Consider the following 23,782-nt stretch of genomic DNA (forward strand, 5'->3'; position numbering starts at 1 on the left):
TTAAAGCAACAGTAAATGTTGTCTAATTCCCACAAAAAAAACTACAAAGAAATAAGAAAATTATATTTCCCGCTCAATTTTCATAAAACATAACCTCACATCGTTTCAGCTATCCTTTCAACAGACAATGGTCACACATAAACACGCACACACACACTCAACTCGTGTAAATTTGATGAGTATTTGCTTGCTAATGACAGCTCACATCTGTGTGACAATCATGTAATAACAATAACAACAAAAACGAAAACAACAGAAGGACACAGGACACAATGCCAAGAGCAAGAAATGCACAAACACACACACCCATATATACCCCGGACACTGATGACATACAGATGGATAGATATGTGTCCTTGTAGTATGCAACAGTTGTAGCATGACAACAGCGCCATCAACGCCACCAACACCACCACCACTACTACCACTCAAAATTAACTAACTCTTGCATTGTGTAAGATTATTATAATCATATCCTAGTAGCCAGGTCTTACATGACATACCATCACAATATTCTTTGTTTGTGTTGTTGATGGTTCCTTCCGTTGGAATTTTTGGCGGTTATGTGGCATACGGTAATTTAGGAATCTAAACCATTGGAATTTGTATGTGGTGACATATGCTAAAAAAGGTTTATAAAAATATAAATTATAATAACTGAGCTCGTCCTTCAACTCATACTCACCAGCGGAAATCGTTAAGGAGGCCCTCCCTCCTTCAGCTCGTTAACTCTTTCAATTGATTTTTAGTTAGATTCCCATTCAACTCGAATAATCTTCTTCAGTTCGTCTATGAATAGCACCTCTATAGATAGACCGTAATTTAGCTCGTTTATGAAAAGATTTCTCTTCGGATCGTCTATAGTTAAACTACCATTTTGCTACTATGGACATAATATCATTCAGCACGTCTATAGATAGACTCCCATTAGGCTCGCCTATGGATAACTCATTTTGACCGATTATATAACTCATGCAGGTCGAGCACTAGAAGTGACCATTTAACCCAACCATTGGTATAACATCCTCTAACAAACCTCAATTCAAATCGTTAAAAAAATCCCGCATTATAGCTCGTACGAAAAATCTCCTCAGCCCATCTACGTTGATTTTTAACCAGCGTGTTTACAAATATCTTTTGGTTGCCATTGTGGATTTTTAAGAATTTTTCAAGGCTACAATCGTATTCCGAAAAATTCCTTAGTTTTTTCTAGACCCTTCCCATATAGAGGACTGTGGAATGGATACCCTTTTCAGAAACCCATTAGAAAGACTTCTCTCGAGAGAGGTGTACTGTTTATAGAAGACAGCGAAAAGGGTTTCCATTTTCCAATGGTCCCAGATAAATAGTTTTGTGTCCTTAACTTGTGCGATGGATGCAGTTCAAACATAATCATAATCTAAGGTTCTAACACCTCCCTACATAACCCAGTAAAGTTGTGCCTATTCGTATCATCATTGGATAAGGTAGTTTTGGAAGTTAGATTCACGGTTCTACCAATCCAATTCTGAACGTAGTTTGTCCAGAAGTACCCTGTCACCTGGGAGGTACTTTGTTGTTGGAATTGAATGTCCCTCTCTTTCTCTTTGTAGACCATCAGTTGATGTATGACACCGTAGCATTTGGGGAAAGGTGGATTTGTAGGCGTTTGTAGTTTACACACCGACAGCCATAATTTTCTTCGATCGGAATGTTTTTTGAACCGAATTGAAGATATTTTCATTTAACTTTCTTTCAAAGATCCATCTCATTTATCGTCGAGGACTCCACATCATCGAATTATGAAAGTGATAACCTCAATTAAAGTTTTTTTGTCATTACTTTCTTGGTTTTCAAATTTGGAGGGTTTGAAGTATCTGAAAAGTTATTACTAAGTTAATATTGTAAATTCCATTAATCCTAGTCCTAGTCCAGGGACATACGCAAGAGGTAGAAGGTCACTGGGACTCGGACAGTCACCGAAATTGTTTCTATTTTGACAATTTTTGAAAATTTAGTTGTTCACCACTTTCTGCCTACGTCCCTGACCTAGTCCATCACAATAGACACTTTTTTAAGGTAGGTTACGACATGACACTACATGAAAGACGTACGCTCGTTTACATTCCCGATGCATGCACTCAATCGAAGCAACATACCACTAATCAGCGGCTGATTGCCACAGATGGCTGTAGGCCCCCAAATCATCGTTGTAGATTTCTTATTGTCGATTACTATTTAGTAGGAGATAACTTTCTTTATGCTATTACTTCTCGTTTATGACCTCTTCTTTAAAGCTCCTTCCCTCTTTTTATTCTCTTTCTAGTTCCACATTCACAATTTGGCCAGCTTATCTTCAGTAGATTCTAAAATATAAAATGTAGCTTTTAACTTTTTTAAACCGCTAATAATTTTGCAAACATTTACTTATTTGAGACCACATTATTCCAAGCACCAAAGACTATCTCATCTTTAACAGAAGACTATAATTTCAACATAATTTTTACACCCTTCCACTAACTCCTGAGTAGTCCAAAGCAGATTTCTTCTTCCATGGGATATTAGTTTCCTTGATTTACTAAAAAATCCAAGTTCTAATTCATTTTTGAAACAATTTTGGTTATGTTTTACTTATTTTCTTTTAACATTTCTGTTACAAAGCCTCCATTTGCCATACGTCACACACGTCATCCAGTAACTACTCACACACTTAGTGCTTAGTGAACACAGCTACTCTTGTCATTGAATATCAGCAAACATTATTCTCATTTAAATTAAAAAGAAAATATAAACAAAAACTCATTTACTCTTAAAAATATCAGCAAAATGATCTTACAAATTCTGGTAATTGCCATGGCTGTCATATTTCTTCATTCCTTTTGTATTGTTTGTCGGAAATATCCAATGTATTGACAAAAACAAACTACCAGCAATCAATACGAAATGCAACCATGTAAGTTCTTTGCTCGCTCTCTCTCATTCCCTCTTTGACGGAAGTGCTCATCTGACATCTTTTTTCTCTCTCTTAACCCTCGTTCTTTGTTTTTCGCCCCTTCGTTCATAGCGCCATCTCTTTCCAACTTCTATTCCATCCTACTTCTCTTTCATCGTATCCCTTTGGTCGGCGCACAAATTCAAAAATACAAGCACTGATCACAGATCCCAAACTCAATTCTCAATACAATTCATGACGGCAACGAGAGAACAACACATCCCAGTGTGAGAGTTACCGAGCTAAGGCCTAAGCAAAGTAATCAAACCAAAAGAAAAAGAATAAAAATGTTGCAATTTGTTTAAAGAAAAAGTTTTTTTATTAACACAAAAAAAAAATAATAAACGTCGATTTGTTTAGGCTTTGAACGCGCTAAGCTAATCAAGTTCGTGTGAAATTTGTTAAGTGTTGTTTTAAATGTTTTCTTGTTGAGACGAAGTAAAACAGAGCCTAGGCGTAGTAGTGTGTGTGTGCAGTGTACAACGACGACTTGGCTTAGTGTGAGAAGTAAGCATAACGAGGATAAAGCATAAGACACGATTTTTTTTGGAAAAAGAAGTAAACCATTTTATAAAATGCAAAATTCATATATGTGAATTGTTCGTGTAAAAAATAAACGGGAATTTTGGAAAACTTAAATAGAGTGAAAAGAAATTTTAAAAACCAAAGCACTGAAAATTTTAAAGTAACAACTACCTTTTCCTTCAATTACCCCAAAAAAAAAGAGCAAAAAATTAATTTTTATTGCAATTTGTTTAATTTTTGTAGCAAAAGAAACCAATTTAAACTTCCCCCTCTACACATAAAATTCCATCGTCACCCTGTATTCCGTGTGATTTGTGTCAATCGTTTTGTTGTGCTGTTGTTTTGTGCATAATTTTCTGCTCTTGTCATTGTGTGCGTGAGAGAATTTCAAAAAGAAAAAAAAAAACGAATTCACAAAACCTTTTTTGACAAAACAACCAACGAACCATGGCCGCTACACAAACCACAGCTGGTTTCCAAATCATGCAGGATGCTGGAAAGGAGAATCCTCGCAACATGATCAAAGAGAAGACCATGATGGCTGGCAAGTCGGCATCCAATATCTTGCAGCCTTTGGGTGCCAGCTCTCTGGGTGTTGGTGGCGTCTCTATGAAACAAGGACGCGCCAATTTTGCCGTGCTCAATTCAAATGCCAACGTACGTACGGCGGCGGCAGCCGTTCACAACAATAATAACAACAACATACATGGTGTACATACAGGAGTAGCCGGCTCTAAAGTGGTAAGTTTTAGCAAACTGCGCAGTGGCAGCCACGGCGAAGTCATCACAAAAAAAATACCCCCTCCATAGATCAGATCATGAAACATATTTTGTTGGTGTTATTTTTCTTTTTTTTTCTGAAAGGGACCATATAAACAATTTTAATGCATATGGGAATACACATTTATGCCAGTGTGTGTGTGTGTGTGTTAATGTCACTGGCTCGTTGCTGGTGGTGGTTTTGGATTTTTTGCAGTATGGAGAAATTTCATGGTTTGTTGTTGTTTACTTCTTAATTTTTTATTTCGGCAACTGACGTCATTTTTTTTAACATCCTCGTTTTGGGCACTGCCACTTTGCCATGGTTTTTATTCTTTTGGGGTACCTTCTTTGTTGCTGGAATTTGGGGAACAATGCAAAAGGAAACATACATCAAATCCATGTTAAATTTTATATTTTCTATCAATATCCACATTATTTTGTATCAATTTCTTCCACATGCCTTTGTATTGGAAAAGGAAATATCAAGTGTTTCTCTCTTGCTCTCTTTTTCAAAAGAGACACGGATGTCTTGTTTAATTTATTAAAGAATTTTTCAGTGAAAATGTTTAAAAGACATGCCCTATTTCTTCAAAATATGCTAATTTTTATAAAATGTAGATCATTTTCACAAAAATACTCATGTTTTTTATATTAAAAATCATGTATAAATGTCCATATGATTTTGTAGTGTTCTCTCTCCAACAGGGAGAGAGAGAGGGAGCCACAACGAAGAAAATGATGAATATTTCAGCAAAAAACGCATTTCTTCTAAGCTCAATTTAAATAAATTTATTAATTTTTTGTCCCCTTCTTCCTTTGCTTTTTCGTTGTCATCTGTTTTCCACTCGTCTTTAATATTTTAATGCGTGTCATTGCCAGAGCGCCAATTTAAAAGTGTCATATTTTGAGTCTCCTTTTTGACATCTTCCTTGTGTGAAAAAGGGTTGCCAAGTGGGTTTTATATGCGATTAAGCTAAGATTTGCTATTTATTTAATTTTTAAAGACAATGTAATGAAACTAAAACATCAAAATTTTTAAGGAAAAGTTAAAAACTGGCTTGGGGAAATTATCTTTGTTGTTGTTCCGAACAGAAGTAATAAAAGTAGATGAAATGTGGAGATATTTTTGATATTTTTGATGATTTATTTTAAATGTTTACATTTATTTTGATCTGTTTACAAATCATCATAAAATAGAATGAGGGTGTTGAGGGCTATCTGGGCATCATATAAATTAGGAATAATTAATAGAATACACCATTCAATCAGCTCCATTAATTTTAGGCTCCACGGAAGCCACATTTTTCAAAGAGATATACTTCTGCATTTTTTTTTTTTTTTTTCAAGAGAAGAAAGCCTATCCAATTTACTTTATTTTATTATTTTTTGTTAATTTTTTATTCTAAAACAACAGCACATATGGAAATTCTTCCTAATCAAATTTAGAATGTGTGTTTTCTTTGAGTTATCGAGTATGGTCGAGCTCACTCGCCAGCCCTCTGCTTCCTATCTCCTATTCCCCCAGATAACTAAAAGCTCGACCCCTTGGGTAATTGTTTATTATAATATTCTTTTCATATTTTGTTGTTATTTCTTGGCTACAATTGGTGGCAATTTTCCCTTCTTCCTCGCATCGCTTCACCACTTAATTTTTGTGTGTGGAGGAAGCACGCGACTTTTCTTGTTGTTTGTGTTGTTGAAAGTCTATCATACAACCACTGACCGACCCGCATGTGGTGTTGGTTGCCCGCTCGATCTTTATTTGGTTATGGTTTTTATGACAAAATATTGAAGGCAATTCTGTGACTTGGAAATGTGTAATTTCTTATCAGAAGCCGCAACCAAATAGGCGACCTTTTTTTCTTACATTCACAGCACCGACAATATCTTTGCCAGGAATAGTGCTGGCGGGGGGAGGAGGGGTAGGAGCTGAATCGTGGTTGCGTTCTAGGTAACAATCAATTGAATGGTTTTTTAAATATTCCATGATTTGTTTATATTTATTGTGACATCATGTGCGCCTTTGAATGATCATTTAATCAACTTAAATATTTGCCACAACGTCTAAATTAAGTTTGGACATTTTTACGACAGCATAATTTCTGAATAGGAGATGAAAATGTAAGTGTGTTTTCTCTTATAAAGTCAATCATGTGTAGGCCTATGTGGACAAGTTGGAAGGAAGCAAAAGCCATAAATTAGAAATTCAATTTTAGATGTTTGTTTTTTGACTTACCTATAAGTCGTCTTTAGAATTTTATCCCTCTGAGTGTTCCTTGTAAAAATCCAGACAATCCAGAATGACCAAGTTTTACTCTGCTAAGCACTGCCAATTCACCCAGATCTTTAAAAGCAATAGTGTTGCTATAACAACAAGAATTCCGTTCATTACCTACTTGCGTAAATTCCATCGTTTTTGAGACTTCTCCAATGCATGTTCCCTTATCTTCCCTAAAAAAATGCTGATTATAAAGACAGACATAAAAGTAGTAGGCCACTTCAATACTCACCCCTAAATGATAGCGAGGCATACCTACTATTATTAATGGCTACCTTGTTGTAAACATCGGTCGTTCAACTTTCCATATTCCATTCACTTGGTATTTTTAAACGCCACAAGCCTTCTGCAGAGAATCAACCTTGAGGTCACAATTGAAATAATCTGTATTGGATTTAGACTCTCGATATTAAATTATTGGCAAATACATTGCTAATTCTGCTACAATGAACCTATCTTACCTTTGATAGAGTCCATTATTTCAGAGTATATGATTTCTGCATTGCCTTTCCTGTTAACCAAAAGAACTTTTCCACAACTCTATAAAAAGTCCACAATTTATGTAATACACGAGCAAAAATTCATATTTCTTTCATTTCTATTATAAACCGATCGATTTTCTTATATTTTTTCCTGCTTTTCCCTTTACCAAATATCCATTTTCTTCGATGTGTTACTTCGCACTCTTGATTGTTTACATTCCATAGCATTTTCCCGCCATTTTTCCGTTACAATTCAAAACAAAGCAATGTCAGCTTCTCTCTGCAGAGAATAGACCAACACATAGACAAGGCAAAAGCAATCATAGCAATTTCCTTCTTGTTTTCCTATTGCACTAATGGCAACAACAACAAAACAAAAACAATCCATACAACTACAATGTAATTTAGCAGCTGCAATAACAACACACCACAGTTTACATTTACAATGGAGAAGTAAACAACATGCACTAGTACTCTCTCTGACACTCGCTCTCCCTTTTTTTGTAGTCTCATTACATTTCAATAGAAAAACAGCAAAAGTAAAAAAAAAAACACACACAGAGGGTCGTTTTGATAGAAATATCAATTCTCTCTCTCTCTCTCTCTCCTCATCAAAAGTACTTGATGTGTAACAGGATTTTTCCCATCAAATATACAACGTAAAAGAGAGCAGCGCCCAAAGAAGATAATTTGAAGGGAGTTATGGAGCAAAATTTTGCTTTTTATTTTAAAAAAAAATTATAATTTTTGTAAATTCCCACCCTTGGATCATATTACTTAATTGTAATAATAGACCAAATGAAACACAAGTAGCAGAAGGCCATAAAAAAATCATGCTAATATTACCAACTGCATTTTACATTGCCTTAGGCCATGGAAATAGCTGAACATTGAGAAGTATGGCGGCATCAGAACCATGATTCAAGGAATATATTTCTGATTAGGACGAGAAGTAAAATATCATGCGTATTTAATTTGTATACTTTTATAATAAAGGGAGGGGATCACTTATCCGAATCAGCCATCTTTTTGTAAAATAAATGGAAATCCCCTTAAGATCTCTTGTGTGACACAAAACATGTTAAGTTAACCAAAACCAAGCGAAGCGTTTTAAAATATATCAAATAAGAGGAATCCGTGTAAAGATAACAAAAACATCAAATTATTACATGTCAGCTGAATTCTTTTAAAAGAAAATTCAACATTTAAGGACTTGTTTTGGGAAGGAGATTGCTGTAGTCGAGCATGTTGTACTAGATCTTAGCTAAAGATAAGCGAGAATCACTTGTCCGTATGTTAGCTCATTATTATACCTAAGCCGTATAATCCATCCCTTGGCAGTTTGGGGAAATATGGATATAAACGAGGGATTTATATTGCATACATTGTATTGCGGGAAGTTTGTCTCCAAATACGCCGTAAATAATGCATTTCTGAAATACAGTCGGACCCTTAAATCGGCTTGACATAACAGTATTATTTCAAGTACTCTAAAGGAAAACAGGATAAAGGATGACAGAAATTAAAATACCCATTTAGGAATCTGATCTGTGTTTTTTTATCTCCTTTATTATTTGATTTTAATTTTTCTTATTTTCTTTTCCTTCCCCAAACAGGCCTTCCGCGATGTTGGCAATGTTAAAAACAGCACAAAGGACGACCAAACATTGGGTGGTAAAAAATCAACAGTGGTGCCGGTGGAACAATTTAAAACCTTTTCCGTTTATGAGGATCACAATGAAAACGTCGAACAACAGCAATTGGTGGCCGCTATAAATAAACAAAATGATGCAGTAACTAGTCAGGATGTTGTTGACAAGGAAAATGTTTTTCATGAAAAACAACAACGTTTACAGCAACAACAACAACATCATAATATTTTAAGTGAAAGAAGGTGGGTTACAAGATCGCATTTTTATTTTTAGATTTTTTTATTAATTTTTTCTTTTCTCCCTGCTTCTCTTCTCCTCAGTGACCTTCATCACAAATTCGATGACAATCATGATGAATATATTTTGGATACAACCCCAATGTCCGTATCGGATGTTCTATCGCCCATGTCTGTGGATCGTAGTGCATCGGCTGCGAAATTTTTCGACAATAGCAATGTCAAGAGTGTTGCTAAAACAAGCGAAGACCTAGAGGATGATAAGTCAGCAGTGCCACGCAACGATCGCCAGCGTTTCTTTGAAGTTGTGGAATATCAACGCAATATTTTGGAGTACTTCCGTGAAAGTGAGGTAGGTGTTCAAAAAAGTAGAAAAGAAAAAAGAAAACAAGAAAAAGAAAGAGGAATTGTTGTAGTTGTGTTTTATTTATTATTATTTTAATTTGAAATATGTATAAAAAGTCTTCTAAAGACCTGATAATTTTTGGGAGACCTTCATGAGGTATTCTGCAAATATAAGACCATACAAAGGTCCTTTAATGACTTTCTTTAAAGGTCTCTAAAATAAAATTTAAGGAGGGTGTCTTTAACACATTTTTAAAGGCTCTAAACCAAATTCTAAAGATTTATAGACGACCTCTCGGAAGGCTTCCAAAGGGCTATATGTAAAACACCGACCTTCCAAACATAAAAACCGCTTCTACAGGAACGTCTTTGTATTTGCTATGCATAAACGACCTTTCAAGCGTTTTCCCATTGATGCAGACCACCACCCCCACGGGTCCCATACCACTTTCACAAATTCAAAAACTCAATTTTTAAATTTTATTTTTCCCCATTTACATTTCAAAAATACGAATGTAAATTATTAATATTTAATAACCATTGTCTGTTACAATGCTCTCCAGACCATAAAATGATGCTGATGCTCTTCTTAAGCTTAAGGATAATCAAGGTTTGTTTTTGAATATTTTAATGGTTTGCCTTGAATTTTTCCCACTGCCAACCATGTGATGAGCCGCCTGTTGTTATTATTTTGGGATTTTGTGTTTATCTGTTTTAAGGTTTTTTCTTTCTTTCTTAACTCCTGGGGGGTGAATACAATTTAGGAAATTGTTGTCTTTGCTGTTGTGTTTAGGTTTAGGTAGGTAGGTATTTGTTTATCCCATACAACGTCCTTATCATAACAACAGTTCTATGAATAAATGAAAACAACAACAACAACAGCAGCAAGATGATGACTAGTACCCCTCAGCATTACTTGAAAGAAAGAAAAACAGAAACAAAAATAAAAAGAGAAGACTTGTAGTAGAAGATATCTACTAAATAAATATAAATAAAAACCTCCAGCGTAACAGTAATAAAATAACCGAAAGGGTTTGGAGATCTAATGCCAAGAACAACAAGTACAGGGTGAGATGAAAAACAACTGCAACAAAGTCAAACGCCATAATTTTTACATTTTTTAAAATTTTCTGAATGAAAGCAAAAAATGTCGGAAATAGCATCACATTTTAGAATAAGTTTAGATTTGTTCGAATTGCTCGCCCTTGGCACGAATTATGGCCCTCAAGCGGCCAATGAAACCGCCACATGCTGCCCGAATGTTGCTCTGCGGCATTTTGGCCCATTCCCGGCGAAGCGCTTGCTTGAGGTAATCGAGGCGCGTGCTGAGCCTGTTAGAATGTCCATGGTCTGCAGCCAAAGTGTTTGCGTGCCCAAGGCTTTAATACACACTCCAGCATATTTTCGCGATACCACGGTCAATTAATACGAGCGGAGAGCGAGCATCGGCTGTTATGGCGGCCCACACCTTCTGGTGGCGCCATGGCCGGCGCTTGAGTCCTGGTGGCCAACCTAAGGTGCACATTTTCTGCTGACCTCTTTGGCAAGTAAACACGATAATTTTGTTTATTTACAAACTGCTGGACAACGAATGTTTTCTCGTCGGAGAAAACCAAATTAATTTTTAAAACAACTTATGTTGGCATTAAGTCATTGACCCATATCATAATACCATTTGGTGGGGTACAGTCAAAGTCTCCCAACACATTTCCAAATGACAGTTTTATACACATCCTTAATAGCCCAAAATTAAGAAGAAAACCTTGTTCAAAGCAATGACGCCCAAAATGTACATTCTACCTTCAGTTAATGCAGGAAGGTTCCACCTTCTTTTTCTCCTTATTTTTCTTTGGCTCCAGGTGTTGTCGCTGTTGTTGTACTGTTATGCTTCCCATTATTGTCGTAACAAATTCTTAGGTTTTTTTTTCATTAATACAATTACTTAAGAAGTTGTTTGTCTTTTTTGTTCTCTCTCCAAACAGCCAAGGTAGGAAAATATACCTAAGTATGTGTATGTGCGAGCCAAGCTAAATTGTTTTGTAAGAAAACTCTGTTATTAATTAAAGGAAGTGTGCGACATACGCAATAATGTATTATTTTGTTAATGAATTATTTGCGCCCAGGTTAATTGAAGCAAGGCCATTTCTCTTAAGTGCTGTCTCTTTGTCTTTTGTGTCTCAAGTTCCTTGAAATAACAAATGGAATTGGAGGAGGCGGGTGGCAGGATCATCATTACCACCACCACTACCACCAGCTGCCTTTTGTTATAAGGTGTTTGTTAATTTGCCATAACTTCCGGCAAAAGATGTTTTTCTTGTCTCTTCTAATGGACCTTGTACAAATAGGTTAAGGTATGGGATGTGGAAGAAAAGGAAGTTAGTAGGTGATAATATTTGTTAGTTTTGCACAAAGTAACTTAATTGATTTTTTGGGGGGGGACACAATTACCTCTTATTAGGTCTTTATTAATTTTTGGGATTCACTCACACACACACAAACAGAAAAGTTCATGGAAGAAAAAATATCATTTTTGGGGAAAAGATACCATTTTCTGTCTCCCAAATAGTTAAAATGGATTAAATTTAATAAAATTTGAGGAAATAACAGGTGAGGTTAGGTGTGGAAATTAAGAAAAACACATTTTGGTCGCTTGATGTCATCAAGCCATGTGTGATTCAAATTTCTATCTTTTAAACTAACAAAAACCTCTGTCGAATCACATAAAAATTGAGAACTCAAAAAGTGAGGTTGTGATTGAATAATTTGAAAACATTCGTATTTAGTCCATATTTTGTCACAGAACCACGATTTATAAGAAATCAGTTTTTGAAATTAATAAAAATGTTTAGATTAAATAAAAATTGAAAAAATATAAAGTGAGGTTATGTGTGGAAAATTTCTAATTTAGCTCACTTTTTTAATAAATAGAATTTAATGGAATATCTCATCTCCAAAATTAATAATACAAGATTAAAATAAATAAACATTAAAAAAATAAAAAATGAAGTTATGTTTGAAAAAATTGGAATTTTTTCAAATTTGACTTACTTTTTGCGACTTAATCTGGTAAAATATAATTTTCGGTATGCCAAAGTAAAGAAAATATTTAAATTTAATAAAAATTAAAAAAAATAAAAAGTGAGGTTAGGTGTGAAAAAGTCAGGTTATGTGTGAAAAAGTGAGGTTATGTGTGGAAAATTTTGTAATTAAGCTCAATTTTTGGATTAAATAGAATTTAATAACATTTATCATCTTAAAAATTAATAAAACAAGATTAAAATAAATAAAAATTAAAAAAAAAAAAAAGTGAGGTTATGTTTGAAAAAAATGGAATTTTTCAAAATTACTTGCTTTTTGCTACTTAACCTAGTAAAATAGAATTTTCGGTATGCCAAAGTCAAGAAAATATTTAAATTTCATAAAAGTTTAAAAAATAAAAAGTAAGGTTAGGTGTGAAAAAGTGAGGTTATGTGGGGAAAATTTCTAATTTAACTCATTTTTTTATTAAACCGAATTTAAAAAAATTTTTCATCTTCAAAATTAACAAAACAAGATTAAAATAAATAAAAATTAAAAAAAAATAAATAAAAAGTGAGGTTATGTTTGAAAAAATTGGAATTTTTTAAATTTGTCTCACTTTTTGTGACTTAATCTACTTTCATAGAATTTTCGGTATGTCAAAGTAATAAAAATGTTTGAATTTAATAAAAATTGAGAAAATAAAAAGTGAGTTTAGATGTACAAAATTTTAAAAATTTCTAATTTAGCTATCTTTTTTGAACTCAAACAAATTTAATTAACATTCTTGTTTTCAAAACGAATAAATTAAAATTAAATAAAAATTGAAAAAATAAAAAGTAAGGTTATGGTGGGTACAAAATTTGAAAATATTCCAGTTTTAGATCACTTTTTTTGGAACTCAAGCAAATATAATGAAATTTCCTTTCATTAAAATTAACGAAATTTGCTTTCAGCCAAATTCAATGAAATTTTTGGAAAATAAAAGTGGTGGCTTATTTTCAAAAGCAAATGTGAGTTGAATATTACAAAACATGAATTTCATCATCTTCCTTCATTTACATTTTCTTTTTATAAAATTTCCAACAATCTAACGACAAAATCAAGCATGTCCTGCAATCATCCGAGACCCAACTGTATTCAAATTAAACACCTTATTGTTATCCTCTGCCATGGCACTTTACAACCACTGCAGCTGACGTGAAAAATTTAATTGTTTGTATGTGTGTATGCATGGATGGCTGCGATCGTGACACATGACCTATCCTGAACATGTACAACACATTACATTGAGAAAAAAACAACCCCTAAAACAACAGTGGTGGGGACTGTACATAAAATTTTTCAAAATTAGACATCAAAGGAAACTCTTCTGGGATGGCATGGTTAGTCATCGAGACACACCTTTGTGTTACTTGAAAAATGAATGGTTAAATTTTAATGGATAGAGAAATGGATCTCCATAATTTCAAATGTCTTATCATTTTCACTGTTTACAGGACACACATATTTGAAAATGAAGTAAAACGAAAGAAAACTCTCTTGAAGACTCCTGCTGTGTCGCCACAACTGGCCCTTGCACAATTCTCTATAATTTATGTTTAGTAACCTTTAACCATTTTCTTTATATTTATTTACTTGTTATGTATAATGAAACAGGCAGGATCATAATAAAAAAAAAACAAACCCAAACGATCCTTATCTCTACCTCTCTTGCCCATCACACAAATTTTACAACAAACACAGAAGATTACAAAATTTCTATACCACCGCTTGTGTGTGTCTTTGTCTGTGTTTTGGCTTGAAAGGTGTTTGTGTCCATTTCCATTTCTTTTATCTTTTTTTCTTTTGTAAATAAACGAAGAAAAACTACACATACACACAATCACATGCTGCCGCTGCTGCAATGCCGTTGATTGCATGTCACATTAAAGCAACAAAGAAAGAAAGGACCTTTTTCTTCTTCGTCGTCGTCTCAATGTATCAATGTATGTATGTATTACGCTTGTGGAAAACATCTGCCTGTAAGAAGATGAAAATTCTTTGCTCAGTGTTCCTTTTTTCCAATATAAACAACAACAAATATGTTGGAAAGAAAAAAACACACAGCCATATGTTGTGCATCCTGATGAGCCTGTTTCTTTTTTTTCAGAAATACATTTAAATTAAGAAATGCTTGGGAAACGTTTTTCATGTATGGGGGAATTATTTTCTGAAGGTATATGAAAATAAGAAAAATACATTAGAAAACTTTAAGATAATCAAATAGATTCAAAGGAAAAAAATTAAAAAAGGTTTTAGTCTTCTTCGATACTACCCTTTCTGCTCCTCTTCTCTAACCTTAAATTATTGACACAAAATTTAGCAACATAACCTCAAATTTTTGTAGCAAAAGTAAAAAATAGATTGGCCATTATTTGTCAGTATTATATTTCTCGCCATCATTAGATGCTTTTTCATCACCACTGCCACTTAAAGTAGATATCAGCATAATTTTTCTATTTTCTGTTTTTTTTTTAATCATAACTTTCTTGCTTAGCACTTTACACTCAACAAATCGATTCACCAGCTGAATATATCATTTTCTTATTATTTTCATAATTCCTTTAATATTCCCTTTAAAGCGGCAAATTCTTTAATAATTTTCTTATTAATTTAATTATTTCCCTTTAAAAATGCCAAATTCTTTAATTCCGTCACATTTTGCCCGCCAAAATGCACAACGCAACCTTAAATGCCTGCCGCCTCAAAGGCTTTGACAACAGAAGAAAGTAAAATTAATAGTGTCTCTGTCATTTATGATGGGAGAATACAAAAAAAGGAGGTTATAAAAAGTACTTTGACACTTTCTCATTCTCAGCCGGCAGGCGGCGGCTGCTCTCTCATATATGTGGGGGCTGTGGTGTGTTGGCATGTTCAACAAGATAAAAGATGTGTTATTATGTCTGTCAAACAGCATGCCAACCGTTTTGTGGCAAAAAAAAAAGAGCACAAGGAACCTATAATAACCCATATCGTATAAAACTTTACCACACACAACAACAACACATGTTGTATTGTGTGCATGAATATCACAATCAACAAACACATCCTTAAGCAATTAAAAAGGCTTAAAAAGGAAAACAACACAACAGCAGTGGCAACATCACCACCCACGAAATATAAACACCAAGTCTCAGGGCACAGACAAAATGAAAGCAAAAGTAAAAAAAATTCTCTCTCTCTCTCTACTCTCACATAAACAAGAGGCGTTATGAGCATAATCATAACATGCTAAATGATAAAATTGCATTATGACAATGGAGAGAGAGAGTGAGAATGAGGGAGGCGGCATTGTGTTAAATGGAGTGGGGTGGCCATCATCTGAGTTGTGTATGTTTTGTAGTAGGTCGTCGTCATCATCATCTTTGCTTTTTTTCAAACAAAGGAAAACAAACCAGAAAATAACACGCATCCTTGCAGAATCAGAAAAAGGACAATATTTTGTTGTTGTTATGTGTGTAACGAAGTGCAAAAAAAAGCACAACACAAAATAATTAAAAAAGTAACCCACTTGAATGACGGGGACGACGACATCCACCCACCTTACAATGAAAAAGCAGCCAACAAACAAAATGTTAAAGTTGAAAATAATTATAAAACAAAGCAAAATTTCAAGGATCAAATGTAAAAAAAAAACATGAGAGTAGAAGAAGACATCCGCCGCAATATTACAACAAAGAGGACTAGAGGTTGTTTTTTAGTCAAGCAGAAAATTGTTGCGCTTTAAAATGTCACCTCGAAAACAATGAGAAACGACGATGATGATGATGACGTTCACAGTAGTTTTTTCTTCTTTCTTATTTAAAGGCATGTAATTAAATGTGAAAAGGTTAGAGATTTTTCGTGACAGTCGCGGGGAGAGATATTATTTTAATTAAATTAAAGAAACGGAAAAATTAAATGTCCTTGAAAGCAGTTGTTTGCCAAATGGAGAATTTTGTTTTGAAGAGAGGTGAAATTAAGTAGAATATTCTTTTGTAATTCAATATTGTTATACAATTTTTTTATTTTTGAAACTATTTCCAACATCTCAGATCAGATGATGGCCACCCCACTCTATTTATCATGTGATTTTCCTTTTAACCCATGAATATGGAATTTATTTCTTAAAAATGTATGACTCCTAATGAAATAGAATATTTTGACGAAAATTTCCCCTCTTTCCCAAAAAAAAAAAAAAATCTTTCATTCAAAGAATACCCTTTTTTCATTAGTCCCCACGAGTTGTTCAATAACTTGGCTTATCAATTAACTCGATTCATCCATTCAATGTTTATCCTTTAGACCTTAAGTACCACCTTAGGCATGATTGTAAAAAAAGTCTCCATTCATTTTTCTTTCTCTCTTTTTTTTACCATTGTTCATATAATTGATGAGGTGGTTCTGAAGTCATTTGTTGTTTCAAATTCAAGGAAAATTTTCAATTGCATATCATTGTAGGATACTATTTTCATCCTTTTTTCTATTTCTTCTTTATTTCCTTGAGTCCTTTTTTTCTTCACATTTTTCTAATTATACATGGAATAGTTAAAGAAAATGATCTGAAAAGGAAAGACAACACTTGAGAAATTCCTCAGAAATGGCTTTCTTGTGTGTCCGAGTAGCAGCTGAGGGTTTTCTTGTTCATGTGTGTTTCGTGTGTTGATATCCTGTTGCTTCTTTATTTGGTATGCATGTGTATGTGTTTGGAAAATTGTCGTGTCTACCGGCTACTATATCTTGATATGTAGTTATAGACATCCAAATGACAAATTTTGTATTAATTTTGAAGAACTAATTGGTCTATATTTTGCCAATGTATTTCTTGATTGGAAGCACCTAAAAGTATGCTGTAAATTTCTGAAGATAAAAATTTTTATTATCCTGTAAATTTTTTTCTTGAATAATAGTCTAAACATTTGTTATTTCAAAATCGAGTTTTATTTCAAATTGTAATCTAAATCCATTATTTTTCCCATTTTTTTTAATTTGTTTCATATTTTGTAAAAATTTTCTGTAACCTGTTATTCTATTAAAATCATTAATGGTATTTTTTATTGTTTCAAATTTTTATTTTTTATTCCAAATTTTCTTAATTTTTATAATTATTTTAAATAATTTCAATTCATTATTTTTTCACAATTTTTTTTTTGTATTTTTTTTTATATTTTGTAATAATCTTTCCTAACCTGTTGTTCCATTAAAATTATAATTAATTGCAATTTCTTTTAATTATTTAAAATTTTTATTTTTTGTTCCAAATTTTTGTAAGTTTCCTCCCCTCAATTTCTCAATTTCTTCCCTAACGCGTTGTTGTATTAAACTTGTCATAGAATTCCTGTGTCACACGATTACTCAGCATTATCTGATCATTTAAGTCCTTCTGCAACTTTTGTTCCCTTGCCAGACGATCATTCTCTTCCAAAATCTTGGCATATTCCTTTTGCCTTCGTCGCTCCATTTCCCGATCCTTAAGCTGTAGCTCACGATCCATATTCAAGGCATATTGTTCCCATTGTTTGTCCATCAGTTGCTGTTCCGTTTCGTGTTTTTTACGTTCCACCATTTGCTGCTGTTGATCACGGCGAAAATCTTTCAATTCCTCTGGGGTCATGCCACGATACATAAAGGCAATCTTTTTGTTGGGATGTGTACGTGACTGGGCCACATCGGGATTTTCGGTGAGCATATCACTGGACAGCATATTGTAGATTTCGGCTAAATCATCTTCGGCCTTTTCCTTTTGTTGGCGCAAACGTTCATCACGTTTACGTCGAGCCAACTCGTTGTTATACTGCTGTAGGGAATCCAAGATTTGATTACGTGTCTTCCTTTCCGATTTGGCCATTTCTTCGAGACGTTGATCTCGGGATTGTATGGATTCTTGCAGGACCCGATCAGCCTGCAATCGGGCATTTTCGGCCTGTTTACGTTCTGCAATTTGTTGATCCAACCAGGCCCGTTGCTGTTCCCTTTGCCTTCGCTGCCTTTCACGATGTCCCAAATCTTCACCCAAAAATATTTGAGCACTTGAAATACCCAAGGTAATATCATCATCGGCATTACGTGCTGGCTTGGATTTTTTCATACCCTCCGGATCGTTGAGATCAAATTCCCGCCTTTGTTCTTTGTTTTGAAAACGGCAACGATAAAAATTCAAATCACTTTCTGCCAAACGTTTACGTTTCTCCATCTCCAATTCCTTGGCATGGATGATTTTTTGCATCATTTCCGTTTGTTCTTCATGGCGACGTTCCCGTTCCTGCTCCAACTGACGGGTTTTGTTTTTCTCGGCAATTTGTCGCTCTATTGTGGGAATGTCGAGCTATACACAGAGAGAGAGAGATAGAGAGAGACACAAGGAGAGAGGGAGGGAGCTATTTAATTGAAAATGTTGTCTTCAAAGAAATCAAAGAAACTAGAGCTCTGAGGATGAGAATTCATCCCTTTCTCATCCTCAGAACTCTAGTTTCTGAAGATAAAGATTTTCGTTTTTCCGGCCAACATTTCTGGTTTCCTTCACTGAAATTTTCCGTAAAATCTAGGTGATCAGTTACTGAAATATTCCATGAGCACTTCCCGAATTTTTGTTAAAAAAAAAACACAAAAATGAAGAATCCGAAACTGTTTCCAGCCACTTTTGAGGTCTTGATAAAGAGCAGAAAGGAAGGCACCCATTCCTGCCTTCCTTGAAAGATTTTCTTTGAAATATTTTATTATCTGCCTGTCACCACCAATACTTCCTTAAAGGTTACTTCAAAAATTTGACAGGAAAAGGTACGATTTTCCGCCCTTCTCATCCCCTCAAAATTTTTGATTCATGAAATGTTTTGGGAAAACTTCCTCTGCTTCCTTCTTACCCCATACAAACGTTGCTTGGCATTGAAAATGCGTTTCTTGCGCTCCTCCTCAAACTGCTGGCGTTTTTGTAATTTGGTGGCCTCATTGAGATCGGCTTGGGTCATGAAACTTTGGGCCATAATGGACAGCTTCAAAGGAACACTTCTTCTATAAAAAAAAAAAAAACAAAGAAAAATACAAAATTGAAATAAAAACAAAACAACAAATGACAACTATATTTATTTTCAAAAATTCAATTTTTTTTGTTGTCTTTCATTCACTCAAACAAAATTGACACATATCTCCCCCTCCCTCCCCTGTCTCTGTAGAGATTTCAAAGTGCCTTTTTGTTTTTGTGTAACTCTTTGATTTCATTCATCCATTCAATGATACCACCACTCACTCTCTTCGTCATTGTTTAAGCCATGTTATCCATTTTTAAGTACCTGGGAGTAGTTTCGGTTACGTTTGTTTGCCTGTTGACAGGTCAATAAGTTTATTTTCTAATTATTTGATTTTTTTTCGAAACACTTTTTTAAGATTTTTCCTCCTCCATCCTCCTCCTCAATGGGATTTAAAATGGTCTAGTGGTCTTTGATGTGTTTAGGGCTTAGCCATCCAGCCGTTGGCCGCCTGATTGCCATGTTAACTTACCATAACAACATGTTGTTTTGTGGGTCTTATTGTTTGTTTGTTGATTGGTTGTTAACCATTTTTGGGAACCCCCTTCACCTCATCTCACCCCCAAAAAACAGACAAATTGTAGGTAATTTCTGAATTCACAAGAAACCACAAATCAAACATTTATCATCACTTTGTGGTGATGGGTTGAGATGAGATGATGGGTTTAAGATATGGAGATTTTTTTCGGAAGATTAAAAATACTTTGAAATTAAAAAAAAACGAGAAAATTTATAGGAAATTGGAGAATTTGAATCTCCGAAGGAAGTGTTGATTTCATGGCACAAAAGCTAAGCATGAGGCTCTGTAAGCCCTCGTCTCCTCAGGAACTTCAGGAATAATGTTTACTCGAAGCTCCTTCTTAGCAGTATGGGTAGATTTCTTAAGGTGAGAATACATAAAACACTTTTGACTGGCTTAAGTCATTGGCTGTCTTCTTCGGAAAAAAAAACAAAGGAGTGTAGGGTCAAAATCGAAATAAGTCAGACTAAAACTCCTTTATTCCTCTACGAAGAAGAAAGGCGATGACTTAAGCTAGTCAAAAAGCCCTTTATGTACTCTGATCCTTCTAGAACTTTCCAAATCATTTAGAGAAGCCGCGACATGGGTAGGTGTGGTACCAGAAGTGGTTGGCAGATACATATCATCTTTATAACAGATCTTGCGATATTGCAAAAATATTTGGCTTTTTGGAAGTTGAAGAGAGTTAGGTGCTTATTTCGCTTTCATTCAGCGTTTTGTTATTCAAAAAATCTTGAACCCTATGTGGGGAGGTGCCATAAGGAGTGGGCCGATATCCCCAGCCCTTGGGTTAATAAAAATATTGTGATGTGTGTAAACCAGATGCTTATTTCGGATTTAATAAACGTTTTGGTTATTCAAAACTTTCACCCTTTGTGGGGGAGGTGCCAGAAGGAATGGTCCGATATATACCATCTTTATAACAGATCTTGTGTTGATGGAAATATTGAGATGAACAAAGTTTGAATGGAATCGGATGTTAATTTTGCGTTTTATGGGCTTCACAATTTTTATCCTTTGTGGGGGAGGTACCAGAAGGAGTGTGCCGATATATTCCATCTCCACACCAGATCTTGTGTTAGTAGAAATAATGGGATGTGTGAAATATGAAGAGAACCGGATGCTTATTTTGGATTTTATGATCGTTTTGGTTATTCAAAACTTTGACCCTTTGTGGGGAAGGTACCAGAAGGAATGGTCCGATCTCTACCATCTTTATAACAGATCTTGTGTTGATAGAAATATTGAGATGTGCCAAGTCTGAATGGAATTGGATAGTAATTTCGCGTTTTATGGACTTCATGGATATTCAAAATTTTTACCCTTTGTGGGGGAGGTACCAGAAGGAGTGTGCCGATATATTTCATCTCCACATCAGATCTTGTGTTAGTAGAAATAATGGGATGTGTGAAATATGAAGAGAACCAGATGCTTATTTTGGATTTTATAATCGTTTTGGTTATTCAGAACTTTGACCCTTTGTGGGGAGGTACCAGAAGGAATGGTCCGATCCCTACCATCTTTATAACAGATCTTATGTTGATAGAAATATTGAGATCTAACAAGTCTGAATGGAATCAGATAGTAATTTCGCGTTGTATGAGCTTCATGGATATTCAAAATGTTGACCCTTTGTGGGGGAGGTACCAGAAGGAGTGGACCGATATATTCCATCTCCACACCAGCTCTTGGGTTAATAAAAATATTGTGATGTGTGTACTTTGAAGAGAACCAGATGTTTATTTCGGATTTTATAATCGTTTTGGTTATTTAAAACTTTGACCCTTTGTGGGGCAGGTACCAGAAGGAATGGCCCGATCTCTACCATCTTCATAACAGAACTTGTGTTGATGGAAATATTGAGAGGTGCCAAGTCTGAATGGAATCGTATGTTAATTTCACGTTTTACGAGCTCCATGGATATTCAAAATGATGACCCTTTGTGGGGGAGGTACCAGAAGGAGTGGGCCGATATATTCCGTCTTCACACCAGACCTTGGGTTAATAAAAATATCATGATGTGTATAATTTGAAGACAATCGGACACTTACATCACATTTTATGTGAATTATAATTATTCAAAATTTTGACCCTTTGTAGGAGAAGTACTTGATGGAGTTTAGCTATATTGTCCATTTTCGCATCTGACCTAGCACTGATGCAAATATTAGGATTCGCAAAGTTGCAGCAAAATCGGATTATCATTTCTCTTTCTGTGCAGTAAATTATTTTCTTTCAAAATCTTGTCATTTTATGTGGGAGGTACCAGAAGGAGTGGACCGATATTGTCCATCTCAGAACTCAATCTAAGTTGTACAATAATATTATGATGTTTGGATCAAATCGGATACTCCCTTCGAGAGTTATTGTGCACACCAGCCAGCTAGACAGGTCAACAGACGGACGGACATCGCTAGATCGACTCCAAAATGTCCTGAAACGGATTTGGTTCAAAAATACCTTGGGTCTAAAATCGTTATTTGGATGAGACACGTTTTGGCCGTATCAAATAATATATATCCGTTCTAGCCCTATATCTGAGGGTATAAAAACGCACTTTACTGGCAATCATCATTTTTTGTGGGTATGTTTTTTTTTATTATTTCTCCCAAAGAATCATTTGATCATTTTTCTGAGCAACTACTACTTTTTTTTGAAAGCCCAAAATATCAATTCATATTTAGTATTCAACACCTAACACTACACACACCACATGCTAGCTGCATTCTTCTCGCCAACTCATCCACATCCATCAAATAACTCCATACCCAATCACTTTTTGTTCTCGTGAAGAAGAAAAAAAGTGAACATGGGAACTAAAAATTCAACATATTTCAGAAAAAAAGAAACAGAGAAAGAAAAAAAAAAACATTCAAACACATATCCTGTTGACTCTAGCTTTTGTCGGTACTACTGCTGCTTGCTCTTCCCTCGGTCGGTCGGTATCAAAACAACATTCCACTGTATTTATCCATCACTTTGTTCACAAAAATACATTTCAGATCTATCAACACACACTTCAGCACAAATTGTATTCAATTTATTTGAACACAAACACAACAACAACACAGCACTCAAACAACCTGCATTTATTTTTTTCAAAAGGATGTGTGCATCACTCCCCCTAACATTGTAGCCTGGAGTTTGTTAAATAAAACCCAAAACTCACAAAAAAATGCAGTAACATGAACACCATAGTATGGGGGATTTTGTGAAATATGTACCATGTCGTCATCATCGGTCTCTGTTTTGAAGCTTGTCTATCATAGTTTAAGGATAAAAATGTTTAAAAGTAAAGAATGTTGGAATGAATGAATTTCTTGGTATGGTTACATTGCAAAGATTTACATGTTGTGAATTCTCTTGGGGATTTTACTCACAGACAGACAGATAGACAGACATACATATCGACATTCATATATCATCATTTCAAATGGATGTGATTCGTTTTCCTTTCTATGAGCAAATAAATATTGCCATCAAATTCAAATCGAAATTTGTTGATATTGACATATGGAAATCTTGGGAAAATGAATTAGAATTGGCTTTTCAGTTGCCTTGCCCTAGATGTTTCTTGAAATGATTTGTAACATTTAGAAGAAACATGTCGTTTAAGAAATCTTTGGGAACGCCTAAAAGTATGCTATAAAATTATTAGGTATAAATTGTAAATGTAACAAGTTAAACAGTATCAGTCATTTTTACCGACAGTTGTATATCCCCTTAGCCAATAGTCGATAATTTAAATATGTATATTTTGACCCTTCTTATAATTATTCAAACTTTTGTTCAATTCCATATTCATCCCAGGTTCTGGATTGAGAGAAATATTTAGATATAGCAAATTGTAAAGAATCGCTGACTTGTTACGCAAGTTATGACAGACAAAAGTATGGAAAATTGTGAACCTCTGTGGATGAGGTACCAGAAGGGGTTCGCCAGATATATAT

General features: G+C 34.6%; 2 protein-coding genes and 2 long non-coding RNA genes across 4 annotated transcripts in view; 3 read left to right on the forward strand and 1 right to left on the reverse strand.

Moving 5' to 3' along the window:
* The first annotated feature begins 2,816 nt into the window (after positions 1-2,816).
* The window catches only part of LOC101899166 (G2/mitotic-specific cyclin-A), a 36,110-nt gene continuing 15,144 nt past the window's right edge, over positions 2,817-23,782 (forward strand). Inside the window, exons 1-5 of the mRNA XM_011292696.3 lie at positions 2,817-2,932; positions 3,044-3,478; positions 3,740-4,237; positions 8,635-8,912; positions 8,991-9,258. Of these exons, the coding sequence (XP_011290998.2) occupies positions 3,944-4,237; positions 8,635-8,912; positions 8,991-9,258 (840 nt within the window). The 5' untranslated portion in view covers positions 2,817-2,932; positions 3,044-3,478; positions 3,740-3,943. The remainder of the gene's footprint in view (positions 2,933-3,043; positions 3,479-3,739; positions 4,238-8,634; positions 8,913-8,990; positions 9,259-23,782) is intronic.
* LOC131802700 (uncharacterized) lies at positions 4,366-4,919 on the forward strand. The gene is made up of 2 exons (XR_009342333.1): positions 4,366-4,489; positions 4,639-4,919. It is a non-coding gene; the product is annotated as an uncharacterized LOC131802700 (long non-coding RNA).
* Positions 12,881-13,942, forward strand: LOC131802699 (uncharacterized). Its single transcript, XR_009342332.1, has 3 exons — positions 12,881-13,282; positions 13,377-13,654; positions 13,769-13,942. It is a non-coding gene; the product is annotated as an uncharacterized LOC131802699 (long non-coding RNA).
* On the reverse strand, positions 17,381-19,351 carry LOC131802698 (RIB43A-like with coiled-coils protein 2). Its single transcript, XM_059123122.1, has 2 exons — positions 19,151-19,351; positions 17,381-18,615 (listed from the first exon to the last, which is right to left on the reverse strand). Exons 1-2 carry the CDS (start codon positions 19,268-19,270, stop codon positions 17,593-17,595), a joined length of 1,143 nt encoding a protein of 380 aa, XP_058979105.1. The 5' UTR covers positions 19,271-19,351; the 3' UTR covers positions 17,381-17,592.

The sequence above is a fragment of the Musca domestica genome, unplaced genomic scaffold (assembly GCF_030504385.1).
Source record: "Musca domestica strain aabys unplaced genomic scaffold, Musca_domestica.polishedcontigs.V.1.1 223, whole genome shotgun sequence".
NCBI lineage: Eukaryota > Metazoa > Arthropoda > Insecta > Diptera > Muscidae > Musca > Musca domestica.